The sequence below is a fragment of the Cyprinodon variegatus genome, unplaced genomic scaffold (assembly GCF_000732505.1).
Source record: "Cyprinodon variegatus isolate N-32 unplaced genomic scaffold, C_variegatus-1.0 Scaffold722, whole genome shotgun sequence".
Classification (NCBI taxonomy): Eukaryota; Metazoa; Chordata; class Actinopteri; order Cyprinodontiformes; family Cyprinodontidae; genus Cyprinodon; species Cyprinodon variegatus.
The window spans coordinates 285,937-301,527 of NW_015151175.1; the positions used below are offsets into that span (position 1 = coordinate 285,937).

At 36.5% G+C, this 15,591-nt stretch overlaps 1 protein-coding gene across 1 annotated transcript in view; it reads right to left on the reverse strand.

The window, feature by feature from the left end:
• Positions 1-950: 950 nt before the first annotated feature.
• Positions 951-15,591, reverse strand: part of wars2 (tryptophanyl tRNA synthetase 2, mitochondrial) — a 46,043-nt gene continuing 31,402 nt past the window's right edge. Inside the window, exons 3-6 of the mRNA XM_015395045.1 lie at positions 11,872-11,952; positions 10,127-10,209; positions 6,963-7,081; positions 951-1,704 (exon numbers count right to left, since the gene is read on the reverse strand). Of these exons, the coding sequence (XP_015250531.1) occupies positions 1,256-1,704; positions 6,963-7,081; positions 10,127-10,209; positions 11,872-11,952 (732 nt within the window). The 3' untranslated portion in view covers positions 951-1,255. The remainder of the gene's footprint in view (positions 1,705-6,962; positions 7,082-10,126; positions 10,210-11,871; positions 11,953-15,591) is intronic.

Sequence of the window (15,591 nt, forward strand, 5' to 3'; positions counted from 1 at the left end):
TATATATATATAAAAAACACTGCAAAGTCCTTCATCATATTTACCATTGACAGGCTGCAGCCTTGTCCCGAATTGCTCGTTTTCCAGCCCCTTTTGTTGAAATTTGCATTTTCGGGAAGCAGTTCTGCTCAAACACGCGCAACCAGTTATGAACGGAACCAGACAAAATTATTTTTAAAAACTTAAAAAAAAATTATATTAAATGCCATGATAATCACATTTAATGCACTTTAATGACAATTAAGGCGTAATAAAAAAAAATATATACTTTAATGACTTTAAATGACCCGCAGAAACCCTGTATAAAAACTGACGGTGAAGCTGAGGAAAGGAATATTTGACATTTATATATACAGTGGAGTATCAGTGAGGCTGTGGGCCTAAAACCATGTCATCACTGGGTCTTTGAGCAGGACAGTTTGTTTATTTCAAGGTGAGCACCTTTTCCAAAAAAATAAAAAGCACTTATGATTCAGCCTCTTTACATAAAAACCAAGCAGAAAAGTATGAGAGGAATGTGTGATGCTGGAACATGAGACGCTGTCTTGTTAAATGGAGGATGAGTAAAGTGCAAACAGCAGAGATAAGAATAACAAGACTTTGATTAAGTTGAAAACTGACCAGTCATTTATTAAAATGGACTCATTTTCCACCTCAAAATAAACCAGAACTAAGGGCCGGACTTTTCTATCATTTCCAGTCAACGTTATACGACCGGATTAAGAGGTGAATTTATCCTTTAGGAGCCAATGAGGGCAGAGGTCTCTGCAGACACAGTTCACTCCTGTAGAACCAGACACAGATGTTTATGCTGTCAAATATAAAAAAAAAAAAAAACAGTTTCACCCATAAACTTCCAGGCTGTGAAAATGTTTGGATTGGTGTGAAAGAATGATTCATCCAACAGATTCATTACAGGTTTAAAAGAATTTACAAATCTGTTTCATTTAATTAAACACCTTTGGTTAAAGCTACAAACACCTGAAGACTCTGAGTGACATAAATCATTTCTGAGTTTAAGAGGTTTTAATGATGACATCTACCAAAACATAAAAGAAATGATCGTCCTGAAGACGTCCTGCTTTGTTTTCAGAGGAGGGTTATACGACTGGTCCCTCAGTCAGAGCGGACCTCTAGTCCCGCCTTCATTTTTATTCCCCTCAATGAGTCACAACAAGGAAGCAGACGGCTTGTCGTTAGCGAAGCCCTGATCAGAAACACCATAAATGTTGTTATTTTCCAGCCTCCAGGCCTTTTAGCAGAAGCCCACTCTGTGTCGGACCTCTGCGAGCACAGGAGCAGCCAGCTCCCGCGCCCTGAGCTGCCCCTGAGCCAGCAGCCCCTCCAGGTGCGCCCGGTCCGCCCTCAGCCGTTGGAGCTCCTCCCTGATGGGCGTCAGCCTCTGGATCACAGCCTCGCTTACAAGCCCCTTGTAGGCCCCCGTGTCCATCCCGCTGGCCTGCGACAGCGCCTCCTCCACGCTGAGCTTCGCCACGGCGGCGTGGATCGTCACCAGGTTGGACACGCCCGGCCGCTGCTCCGGGTCAAAGGTGACCTCGGAGATGAAGTCTGTTACGGCGCGGCGGATCTTCAGGGCGATGTCATCTGGAGAGTCGGTGATGGTGATGGTGGCCATTGTCTGGGGGTCGGACTTTGACATTTTAGCCGAGGGGTTGCGGAGAGACTTCACCTTTTGGGTCGAACCTGTGAAGGAAAAACATGCTGTGAGACAAAAAACTTTTTACTATTTGAGAAACATCAGGAAAGCAGAGGTTTCAGAAAGACCAAAACAGAACCTTAGAAACAAAAACAGAACCTGAATCAAATCAGAAATCTAGATCTAATTAGTCTCCAGTAGATCTAAACATACAGAAATAAGTTATTTCTGATTATTTTCAAAAGTTTAAGTTAAATTTTTCAGCATTGTAGCTGAAGATGAAACTACAGAACAGTGGAAAGATCCAATAACAGGCCCCAAGCAGGGAGGAGTGGGAATGGCTGGCCCAATATGGCCGCCTGCTGTGGGTGTGCTGATGGGAGGCAGACCTATCACAGTGTGAACTGATGAGTAGACGATAGAGACACGGTTTCCTCTCCTTTGTCATTCTCCGTTGGCCTGCCTTCCGCCATATTGTAATTTCCATATGAGTTGTCCACATGTGTCCTGTTTATCACTCTGGAGACATCTTTATTAAGGGGATTAAAAAGCCTTTGAGGCTTTGGTTGGCTTTCAAAGGGAAGGTTGTTCCTTCCAGCATTGATTTGTTTGACAGTAAGGAGTCAAACGAACCCTGAAGAAATGTTTACACCCCTTCAACTTTTTCATGATTCAACACAATAGGACAACAAACTGCATTTTATTTCATCAAGATCCTCTATGATCGAGCAACACAAAGTAGTGGATGGTTGTAAGGCAGGTAATAAAGGACAGCATCTATGAGTGACACGCCTAATAAATACTCATACAAGTAGTTTTATTTACAACATGCATGTAAAATACCCCCCAGCATTTTGAATGTTTTATGAGTGCAGATTTAAACTCATGATGCCCCCAATAAATCACAACCATGAGTCCATGCTGCTTCTATGCTCTCTCTTGCTTTTAATGTTCCAGTGGATTCTCTATCCATAAGGAGATCTTTTTCTGGGCGCTCATCTCCGTCTTTGTCCCTTTAGGGTGAAACCGCCCGAGAAAGTAAACAGCCTGTGATTGGCTACTTTTCAGGAAATCCCGCCACTTCCTAATGTTGCTGCATGTCACTACCCGATCCGTCCTGGAAGCACGATCCTTTCCGCGCATGCGCCATCGGCTCATTTGCGCATCAGATACACATCCGAGTTGTCCTCGATTTTAGTTTGTTAAAAATACCTAAATGACGTTTTCCTTCCCCAAAAATAGTAAACGTACCAAAATATAATGTGTTAAAGGTTAATAATGTATTTCCTAAGAAAATAAATGCCTTAAAATCCTTTCCGTTTTATCACTCGTCTCTGCCCGATCTGCACCCGAAATGGGATGCTACGATACATCCAGTGGCTAAATTTTTGGCTTTGGATTTAAACATAAATCTAGACTTTTTGAGTTTTATGTTTTTGTTTCGTGTTAACATTATGCTATATAGTGCGTAATCTAAAGAAAGAAACAAATAAAATGCAGATAAACATGGTTTAATCATATTTTACCGGACTGTTCTGAGCATGTCCCATGATGACAGAAGTTTAATGAAAAAATGTAAAAAGCATAAAAATTGTCTCACAAGTCATAAAAAAATGTTTAAAGATGTGTATTAGCATTCTTTAGAGAGTTAAGGATAGAAATAAGTAATACCATAATTACATTACTTATGGACACCAGGATGTATATCTATTTGTGAGGACTGATCGTGCTTCCGGGATGGATCAGGTAGTGACACGGCAAGTAACATTAGCAAAGCATCTTTAGCTAATAGCTGTTCTCTTTAAGAGTAAAAATTGGTTAAATAAAGTCATCATTAAATCACTTAGTTATGAATATGCTCTGACAGCAGTAGCTATACGTGTTAAAGTGATAAATGTGAAATTAGAATAAAAATAGAAAATAGAACTTCGTATGAACTAAGCTAACGTTAGCTTCACTTTTTATATTGAGAACAATGAAGTCTGACACATCTCATCTTTATTGTTTATCACAGAATTTTAAATTTCTAATAAGTGCAGCTACAGTTAAGTATTTTTTTTCTCTTCTGTCTATCGTGTTTATAAAATTGTCAATTGATGACAGAGATGGTGTTCTGTCAGATCAGCATACCTATAGTCAATACTAGGGTCGCCAACCGTCCCTTGAAAAACAGAATCATTCTGTATTTAGAAATAGAAGTACCTGTACGGTATTTAGTGGAAAAGGAAGGCGCTTTGTCCCGTATTACTGTGAGAGTAAAAAGCTAATGGAAAACGAAGAACAAGGGCACGTTAGATACAAAATTTATGGTAAACTTGTTTCCAGGCCCTGTCCTGCGTTGTGACCAATGAGCTGACAACATATACGTAACGATCCAGAATACCCTCATCCCATTGGTCGAGCCAAGTGTTGCACACGGAGAAGATAGCCGGAGACAACAGAGCAGAATGGGGGACAAACGTAGTAATTTAAATGCTGACGCTGCTTCACTCAGCTTTACTCTGCAGCACTCAAAGACAACTCCTCACTTCTGCAAGAGCTCAGAGGAAATATAAGTGCAAAAAGTAGTCTATCGCCACACAATGTAGCACTGAGCTAATGATTTATTTTCTGTTTTACAACTGTAGACTACAGTCATTGCACTTAAGGCACAAATTTGTTTACAAGTTTGCACAAGTTTGCTGTTGCACCAAAAATGTGCTCTATTTTGTTATTGTTTTATATTAATTTTTACAGTGTGAAGTTAAGCAGGACAGGCTTATATTTAAGATACTTATTCTATTCAACAAACTTTGTTATTTTGTAATAAAGTGAATTGATGCATAATAATTTGTTTTCCATGTGTTCATGTGACCCCACAAATATGAATCTAATTCAATTCAGATTTGAATCAAATAGTTTAAAAAAAACATTTGACACACAAAGAGGGGCTAAAAAAAATCACCACACCAGGAGGGGTAAAGGCAAACAGGTCCACTGACACGCACATGAGGTGTCCCTTTTGTTTTCCAGGGAATTGGCAACCCTAGTCAATATGCATGCGCAAGATGTCAGATTTGTTTAGTATGGTACAAAAAATAGACTTTAAACTACCTCAATGGGCGTGTATTCCTGTATTCATGTAAAAAAAAAAAAAACACTTTAAGGTGAGATAGCAATAAACCTGAAAAAACACAAAAAAGTAAATAATTAAAAAGTTTTTTGTACCTGAATAAAGGGATACAGGCCCGTTGAGGTAGTCTAAAGTGTATTTTTCATACAAAATTAAAGGGATAAACTAAAGGGATAGTCAGGTTTTGACTACGGCTATGCTGGTCTGAGCTGGTATGCTCATCTGACAGACCAACGGCTGCTGGATATAAAGTCAGAATTCAATGTTTAGAACAACTACTACAGGAAAAGAGAATAGCTATCACATAAAATCCTGCTAATCTAACTAAAATGTAATACAGACAAAAAACATGAAAAAGATCAGAAGGGCTGAACACATTTTTATTTTACATGATAAGCTATCAGCCCTGGATCCTTCTTTTGCAACAGGATGAATAGATATCAGTCGGAGCTTTATTGAGTTCATCCTCTGCTTTTATGATGGTGATAATCAGGGAGAATCCCAGAGGGATGTGGGTGAGATCCACAGACATGTCAGCCATTTCCTCTGACACCATTAGACTTCATCTCTAGGAGCAGATAGCGATCATTTTAAAACATAAACAAGAATAATGACCGCAAAAATATTAATACTGGATATAAGGGGATTGATGCTTGGATTTGGATTTCATTTCAGTTTTATTTTAACCCCAGGGGACAAAGAGTCCCTAACTTTTCTGTTCCAACAGCTTTATAGCTGGGAAGCTGTTGAATGGGGTTCAACTTATATAAAGTTAGCTTAGCATTAATCTGCAAACAAAAGTTTTCCCTCCATTTCTTTGGGGATTTCTGACGTCCAAATCTGAAAAAAACAAAATAAATACAAAAACAAACTAAATTAAGCAACCCCCTCCTACCTATCCATCCAAAGAAAAATGACTTAAAAAAAAAAAATAAATCCATCTCCCGAAAAAAAAAAAAAAAAAAAAAAAAAAAAAAAAAAACACAGACAAACAAACAATTCAAACAAAAAGGAAAAAAAAAGAAAGAATAAACAAAAAAACAAAAACAGAAAAAACTTCTGGGTGTTAGAAAGGAATGTAATCTGTCAAGTAATGATATATTTCATTGGGTAATATTTGTAGAGATTCAAAATACCACCATTGGAATAATTTTAATTAGTCAAAATTGGCATTAAATAAAAATACCAAAATTCCAATATTCTTTAAACAAAATAAGTATAAATTCAAAATCCCAATATTATCAGTTTTTAATTTGATTAGTTTGGTATTGATTCAAAATATGGCCCAATAGATCTGAAACATTAAAAAAAATTATAGGTAAACACCAGCAGTAGAAGAATTACCAGAGCTATATTATTATAAAGCTCTCAATGTATTGTGATGCGTATCGGATTGCCAATGATTCTTCAAAGAAGACTTTTTTTAATTAACAAGGTGAAAAGAAAACTTTTCCACCTAAGGAGTTCTGGATAGTAGAATTGACAGAAGAATTTCTATTTTTTTTTTTCCATCTTAAATGCAAAATGTTTAAATATTTTTTCCAATCTTTGTATAATTCCTGCTCTAAGTGGGTCGCTCTGTAAGCTAAAGGCATGTTTTACAGTCTCTACACTGTAAATAAAGATGAATCGATCACTAAATTAGTTGATGATTATTTCCATAAATGAATCCTGAATAGTCTAATTGATCTTTTCAGCTCTAGTATCAGCAAATTTTTGCCAATTTTTAACCCCTAAAGCAAACAAGGAGAAAAAAAATGTTGCAATTGTGAGAAAGTTAATTAATATACAGTAAAAGAAGAAATTTAAAAGAACCTCGGTTGTATCAGAGTGCTGTATAGGCAGATTATTTTTAATACAGAGCTAAATTCAGATATTTAAAAACAAAAGGAGGAAATAAAAGTATTAAGTTTTATTTTAAAAGCAGGAAACTTAAGTATTAATTTATATCTAAAATTAGAAGTCTAAACATATTTAAATCAGAGCAGAAACTAAAAACTGCATTTAAATCAAACTAATTTGAATTATTTTCTTAAATAAGTGGTCAAATCTCCTAATAAATATGCATAAATGTACTTAACATGCTTTTGTTTAAGAAAGGATTAAATCCCATAAATAAAGCAAGTTGAAAGGTGCAGAGGCAGAGAAGGATTCGGCCCTACATGCTAACTGACTGGTTGTTGCTGTTCTTACTGAGCAGAGCACGCGGTTCAGGAAACAGTTCCCCATAATGGTTGTTGAAGATCCGAGCGAGATCCTGAGCCAGCTCTAGGTGCTGCACCTGGTCCTCTCCTACAGGGACATGAGTGGACCTAAAATAGACAAGATTAACATTAAAAAGGAAGAAATGAAACTGAACACATTCAGAGCCTCAGCTAAAGTCTGATTCACATCAAATCATAAGTATTTGTGCACCGTCACTGTGAATGTGAAGTGAATGTGAAATATGAATAGAAATATAATGTGGGATGATTTGAATTTGTTTTAGATCAACTGGAGCAAAACTGAGAATGCAGGAGATTTTAAATGTTTTATTCACAGAGCACGGGTTGTTGTTCTTCAGAATTCAAAGAGGTAAAACTTTTTTGTTATTTTGGAAGATAGAAAAAAAAAGTCTACAATTACAAAACTGCCACAAGAGAGCTTTAGATGGACTGGAGCAAAATGGAGAATATAGGCTTATACGCCTGGATATATAAGTAGTTTGTCTACTTTATTAAAAAAATTGAAAAGTTATGTTTTTGTACATGCAAAGTTTAGAAAAAAATATTTCATTCCTCCCCAAAACTCCAAATTCACAGTTAAGATGAAGGAATACTTATGAATTAAAATGAACTTCATAGATTTAGTCTCAACAGCAACATTAAGTATACAAATAAAAGGTAAAAATATCTTAAATTGCTTACAAGTAACCTTTTAAATTCCCATATTTATCTATTTAAGTTAATTAAAATATATGAATATGGTAATTGAAGATTTAAGTTAATTTAAAAGAAAAAAGAAAATAAAAGAACAAATTATGGTTGTAAAAAATATCAATACTCTGAAACGTATTGATATTCCAAAGCTGTAGGTGGATATAATGATGATCTGGCATGGTATCAACACTAAACATAATGATGGCATATTTGAGCTGGATTTCTGGATTATTTTCACATTAAAAGAATAATAGCTCAGACAACCTTAACATACTGTCAAGTTGTACTTTTACTTTGTCTTTAGCAGGCATCTGTGATTCTGTTGAGAAATCATGCTCTAATTTAAAATTTGCAAGTTAACTAAACATTTTTAATGCCTTTAATTATTTGTCATTTTTAAAATCTCCATGGTGTCGATTATTTTCCTGGATTTCGAGCTTGATGTGTCTTTATTGCGACAACCGCAGAACAAAGAGCAAACAAAAGCCAAATGTTCATAAACAAGTCGCTCTGTAAAGTATATCTTCTAAATAAGAAATAAAAAAGTGGCAGCTTAATGAGAACGTCTGGTTAGGACGTAGAACCCTTCGGAGGGGGAGTGGAGGGTGAGGTCGGCAGGATCGGACGTAAAAACATCAGGCTATGGAAAACACGACCCCTCCCTGAGTGGGTGTGTGTTTATTCCGTTGTTTTGTCTTATTTTCCAAACCGAAGCCTCTTTAAAATGGAAGAGAGAATATCCTTTTCTGCAAAAATCTTTAATTATCTTTGATGGAGAACTGAGCAAAAAGAGAGCAAATTAAAGGTGAAGACATTTAAATAACAAACCGGTTTTTAGAACGCTGATGTGTTTTTTTCCTGTGCTTTCAATAGCAGAGGCAGAAGATCAATCAGTTGTTGAGTAAACTGTGCGCAGAGTTTTTGTGTTTTTATTTTTATAATCATAAAGTTCCTCCAGAGAAGCTTCTTCGTCCACTGGGATCATTAATTTATAATCTGTTCTCTCTCTCCAGAATGACCGTAGAGCTCATACTGAGCGAGGCAGACGCCAGGGAGGGCTGTGTTTAACCCCATGAGGGTCATCTATAAACAAAGATTTTACATTTAAACCTTTTAATCTGACTAATATGTTGACATTTTAGTACTGGAGCTAAAGATTAGGGTGATGACACATAGGCCTTCTGACCTCCAAGACTTTTGGCTTATAACAAAAAATAAAAGTGAAGAAAATAGAGTTAAAATTACACAAGCTGCTCTGGGAAAGTTAAAAGGGTTCAGATTAAAGATTTTTCTGTTTATTATTGAGAAGTGTATGAATTATTTATTTATTTTTGTTTATGAAAGACCATTTTATTTTAATTAGAGGATAATAAACATTAATATGGTTTGAAAACCTATAAAAAAAAAAAAAACGCCCGAGTCTAATTCAATCACAAACCAACTTCTGGATAAAGAGAACTCTACCTGCAAGTCTGTCGGGGTGTGAATACTTCTGGGCAAAACTCTTTTAGGTTTTCTACTGGCAGAGGGAATATCAGCATCAAATCTAGATTTCTTTTCAAACATTATGTGTGAAATATTTTACCGGTTCAAAGAAGAATGGTCTGATTTTTATTTTATTTTTTTTGATGGAAGAATCCAAAATCGGTTTTATGGAAAAGAAGGTTTGAAAACTTCTCCTTCTGCTGCTTTTATTTTGATAAAACGGCCAAGTTCATCACAACCATTTTGGTCCTTTAGAGAAATAAAAATAAACCAAAAATATTTCCTGACATTCATTCATCCAAGTTTAATTACTAAAATAAACAGAGAAAAGCAGTAAAACTGAATTAAGTCCTGGCGTGCAGTTGGTTAGCGCACATGACCTCCATGTATGGAGGCCTTAGTCCTCGACTGACCCGGGTTCCAATCCGGCCTGTGGACCTTTCCCGCCTGTCTCTCCCCCCCTCTCTCATACTCCCTTCCTGTCAGCCTACTGTCAGAAAACGAGCCACTAGTGCCGTAAAAAAAAACTAAAAAAACAAAAACAACAACAAAAAAAACACTATATTGAGTCCAAACTTTTTTTTTTATTTGTTCCTTTATTTTTTTTCTCTGTATTCGATTAAACACAGACAACCGTTTTGGCTTGAACATTAAAAGAATAAATTGTCTTATCTAGCGCAGGATGGCTGCAGATGTCGGTTCATTCTAACAAAAACAAATTTTACAAACTCTGCTTTCAGCAACAGGCTGTTTTTCTGAACCTGTTTCATTCAAAGCAATCCTTCTAACTAGTCTGTCAAGTTTTCTACTTTTCCTGACTTCACAGATTTAGGTATCCAATGATTTAACGGGTTGTAGCTCAAATGAAAGTTAAACTCACATTAGCTGTAGAGAATAGAAGTAATGATGCTTGATTTAAAATAATTGGTGACAAACCAGAAGGGAAGATCTTACTTGTAGAGCAGGATGTCGGCAGCCTGCAGGACCGGATACGTGTAGAGTCCAACGCTGCCCTCGTTCTTCTGCTTGCTCTTCATCTTCATCAAATTGGAAAAAAGTGAGGAATAAGAAAAGAGAGAACAAGTGGACTTTCTTTCTTTCCAATTTTACAAAGAATCCTTTTCACTTTTACGACCCTCAGCTCTGATGCGAAAGCGTGAAGCGTGACTTGATGAGCCGTGTCTGACATCGGCTCATCTGCTGAATAAACAAAAGGTGTTTTCTATTAACAGGGAGCAGCAGGGAGGCTGCAGCTCTCCCACTTTATTAATACAGGAGGACTGGGATAGACCTGGGACTTTGTGATTTTAAAACTCTGGCAGGTTAATTAAAATGTAAGAATAAAGCAGACGGTGGTAACCCAGGAAATTAAAAAACACAGTCAGGCTGAGACGTGGCAACAATTACAGCAACATGAATCTGGACCTGGAGGGAGGCAGGAAGATCCGAGTCGTAAAGCTGTGCAGAGCACCAGGGACAGACATGAAATATGCATCTAAAGCTATAAAACTATAAATAGAAATAATGAACAGTTTGCGTCATGGATGGATTTTTTCCTACATTATATTATATAAAAAGAGAGAAAACTATGCTGCTGGTTTTGATATAAAGCTGTTCCTGTTGCTGACACAAATAAACCCGCCCGTAAATGACGTTTCACTCTATTGTAGCATTTTCTAGGTGGTGACAGTCTAAGATCGACAGTCAGGAATATGTGAGTTTTTTTTCCTACTTTTTTTTAACATCTGCAAATAACTTCGACTACCGGTTGGTTCGAAAAAACTCGTGACTGTGGCTTCAATGACCTGCGCTCATATTTACATGCTTCACTGTTTGTGAACTGAGCTTTTTTACAGTTTGGCTAAATCAAGTCCATCAAATGTAATGCTGGGCGATTGAATAAAGCTTTTACTTTTTAAAAGTTCACTAAATAACACAGAAAACATGTCTTTAATTAACAATAAGGCTGACTTTCTACTTTAGTTCAATTCAAGCGTCACTCCAGAAACTGCTGGGTAATATTTCATTTGAAATGCGGGTTTTGTTCTGCAAAGACCAGAAGAAGCCAGATGTGCCGACATCGTACCTTCAAACACTGAAATAAACAACAACCTGATCAAACTTTAGTGAAAACAATAAATGATAAGATGCTCATTTAATCATTTTAGGACCAGCAGCTTGAGTTAACGACTCTAGTTAACATTAAAACATGTTAATTTTTCTACTGAAGACATCCTCTTAATCTGAGATCTGTGGTTAATTTAAGCAGTTGCTGCTAAAACATTGATACTTTGGTCAATATTTAGACATTTTTTTACTTTACTAGTACATTTTTAACAATCAAATATCAGCACAAAAACATTGTTCATTTTATACAGTTTTATATTTAATGGCTTGTCTATAAAAGTGTTAATAGAGACTAAAGTGTTGTTTTCTTCTAATTAATCTGATTATTTTCCTGGAATAAAAACAACAACAAAAATAAATTTGATTTAACTTACATAGTATTTGCACAACCCAGAGTATTAATAATTTTTTTCATACCAGGACTGGGTTAGGAAGTAAGCTAAACAGGGTTGTTTTGAACCAAGTATAAATAGTTATAAACGGTTCATAATATGCTGATAGATTATTCAGTCAAGAAAAGGAAGATGAGACAGAAATGAATGAAGTGAAACAGATGCAGGGGGGGGTCTAACCTTCCACTGCGGTAGGTGGCGTAGCCGGGGCATGCTGGTCAGGCAGCCGAGGATCCAGCTGAGCTCTGCATGTTCAGACACCTGCAGGAAGGAGAGACATTTACAGAAAATCACCAACCAGCTGTTAATAAATCATTAAGCTAAAATACTAAACATTTTCCGTTGCACAGACACTCTGCCTCAGTTAGATTTATAATATATAAACATTTGTGACAATTAATTATTTAATCAATAGATCAGAATCAACAAGCACGGATTACTCATCCGACTCGAGGAGGACGTTTCTTTCTGCATTTATACCTTTTACTCTGATTTTTTACAATATAACAAATAATCACAAACTCACATCATGGCTACTTAATATGCATTTTATGATTTCAATTTATCAAGGAATTCAGAAGATAAACATCAGAAATTAAACAAATAAGGAGCCTGCAGGGGAGCTGCTGTAAAGCTGGAAGGAAAGCTGGTTGTCCTGGGGCCCCCCGGTGGTGAGGGATAGTATTGCACCCTCAGATGGTCCACAGGTGCAGCCTGTCACACCTGTCCTCACCTTCTGGCCAAGTTTAAAATTAAATAATGAACATTCTGATTAACATGATAATGACCGCTATATTCAGGCATGTTTTTTATATTGAATTTAAAATTCAAGAAAATGTATTTATATTAGCTAAAAGATTATTATAAATAAAGTCCATGCGTTATAAAATTAAACAGCTTTGTTTTTATTATTATTTTACCATCTTTGCTGTGAAAACAAGATGTTTACTTTTATTTCCACAGACTTTTGGGGCCTTAAAGAACATCAGCATGAAAGTCAAACACAAATTCAATATTATTAAATGTAAAATAAATCGACAATATAAAAAAAGACAGAAAATAGTAACACCTCCCCAGATTACAACAATTAATAAAAAATATTCAAAAAAGATAACTTTTACTTTCTGCAGAGATTTATGAGTCCTGTTTTATTATTCTAAAGAAAATAAATGAGTAGAAATTGAGTTTTTAGTTAAAAATTACTCAAAGCAGATCTTAGTCTATGCAACATATTGTTCAAATTGTTGATATTTAATATTGATCACTGAAACTGCTGCTTCTATAGACGTTTCCACAACATCCAATTCAACCTTTTTTTATATAGTACTTTTAAACCAACAGGAACAAAGTGCTGCACAAAATGTGAGATACAAACACTGTTAAATGCAGCAAAAAGGTAAAAACACCATGGAAAATATAATAGAGAACATAAAATAAACTAACACCAACATCCTTTTGAGTATTAAACACCAGAGAGAAAAGAGGAGACTTTAAAAAACGGTCCGCCTGCCTGATATGCAGCAGCATGTTCCAGAGTTTGGGACCAGCTACAGAGGGTTAACTGATTAGCTGACCTAAGAGAATGAAGGTGCACATTATGATGTAGGACATCAGAGATATATGGTGCATATAAAGACTTAAAACTGAGTTAAATAACTAAAAAATGAATCCTGGCCGCTCACACCGAGCCTGTTTCTGCTGGAGGTTTTTTCCTGTTAAAAGGGAGTTTTTCCTCTCCACTGTCGCTACAAACATTTTTAGTGTGAGGGATTGCCTTCCAGTCAATGAGTCGATGCAAGCAACTGGTTTTCCTTAGGAAACTTTGAATCAATTTGACTGTATGATCTGGTGAACTGAAAAGTGCATTGAGATGACGTGTTGTGACATGGCGCTATATAAATAAAATTAATTGAATTAAATCCTCAAATTAATTGGCAGCCAGTGTAGTGGACTTAAAACTGGGGAGATCTGGTCAAACTTGCGTGTCCCAGTTAAAAGTTGTGCAGCAGTAATTAGAGCTGTCTGTAGACGGGCAACTAAAGATCCAGTAACACCAAAATAAAGTGCATTACGGTAATCTAGCAGAGATGCATTAGAAAACGCTGCAGATTCTCTTCGCTGATGCAAAAAAAAAAAGGCTCAATGGAGACATGGACACAGTAACTAATAAACCTGTCTGATGTGATGTGCCGTGTGAGAAAGAAGCTTTTTCAACAGCTGAAAATTAAGCTAGCTGTGAAATATGGGAAAAGAGTTGGCTTATAGAGGCTCAATGTTAGTTTAATGTTCAATCTTAACCAAATACGTTGTAGGTTCTGTGCAGTGATGATAATGATTCTCATTTAAGTTTAATGTTAATGTAACCTTAAGTCTAGTTAGCAGCAGTCAGAGTTTGAAACTGGTTGAATGGTTATAAAGTTGGGGGTTAGAAACTCACACTGTAACCGTCCAAAGAGGAAAGAGGGTTAAATGGAAACTAAGATGACACATTTCCCTACTGAGGACATTAAGCTCTGGATGAAAATTAAGATTCTTAATTAAAACTTTCACATTAAAAGTTTATTACATTTTCTAAGTCACCACTAGATTCATAAAAGCTGTAAAAAAAAAAAAAATCTGAATATCAAGTTAAAATAATATAGACTTCAACGTTTGGCCTAAAATTTCAATTTTGAGTTTTTTCTAAATGTCTTTTTTTCTTAAAGCTTGATTTTTTTTTTTTTTTTTCATGGATGCTTGCTTAATCGCCATCTAATTACGTTTTTTCTCTCTCCTGACAGAAACAACTTAATTAGAAGTTAATTATTAGCTGGTGCTGCAGACTGACAAGAGATGGAACATATGTCAATAAATACACAAAAAAAAATAAATAAATAAATAAAAAAACATAATAAAGACTGAGAGGTGATTAAACTTGGCGTATGAACAGAATGCACCATGGCAGTTCATTTCAGCGATTAACTTATCATGCAGCCGTTGCAACAGCTCATTAAGGCTATAAAGAAGGAATCTTGGCCGTCTCTCCACGGTCCATTCCCTTTTCTGCTAAATACTTCTATAAAACACGTATCAGAGAGGCAAGTCCATTAATCAGCAGACCCACAAGTCCTCCGAGTTCATCCACTCGTTGTTTTTTTCAATGAAGCTGAGTGTTTTCTTTGGGCGGCCGTCGTATTTTTACATGTGGAGCAGGCGTGTTCGACACAGGGGTCGCGTCGCTGCCAAGTTATGTGGCACGAAGCTAAGCGGGAATAAAAATAGGACTGGATGTGTGTGCAGAGGAGGAGGGGGAGGTAAAGAAACACAGATGGGCTGAACTTAACACAGACACACACATGCGTACCAACTTCCAAAGCTGTAAGAAAAGAAAACACATCCAGAGTCAGGAGGAGAACAGAACAGCTGTTCTGGTTCTTGCTTTCTCTCCGAACATCAACCTGAAATCTGGATCCTGCCGAAGTGCAGCAAACATTAGCGCTGCTGTTATTCCACATCCTCAATGTGGCTAAAGTGAGGCTCAACAGTGGTTTACATGGCAGTTTGTTTTTTTGCACTTTCCACAAATTAGCAGCAGCGGCGGCGGAGTAACGACCAGCAGCAAATGGACCACAGATAGCTGTGGTTGGCATGTCAGAGGGTGAACGACAGAGCCAACGGCCAACATTAACAGTTTCTATTGGATAAAATAAACAGAGGAGTGAAGAAAACGAGTGAAATAAAACTGTAGATGGACTTTATTGACACAGAGTTAATGGGTGATGTAACAGGAGAGTTTTTCCTGTAATGATGCATCTAAGAGGAACAACAGAACAGACGTGTTGATCATATGCGAGTTAAAATGGTCCTGCACCTCTGTTTCAACAGTCCATCTAGGTTTTACAATCATGAACTAAAGCAAAC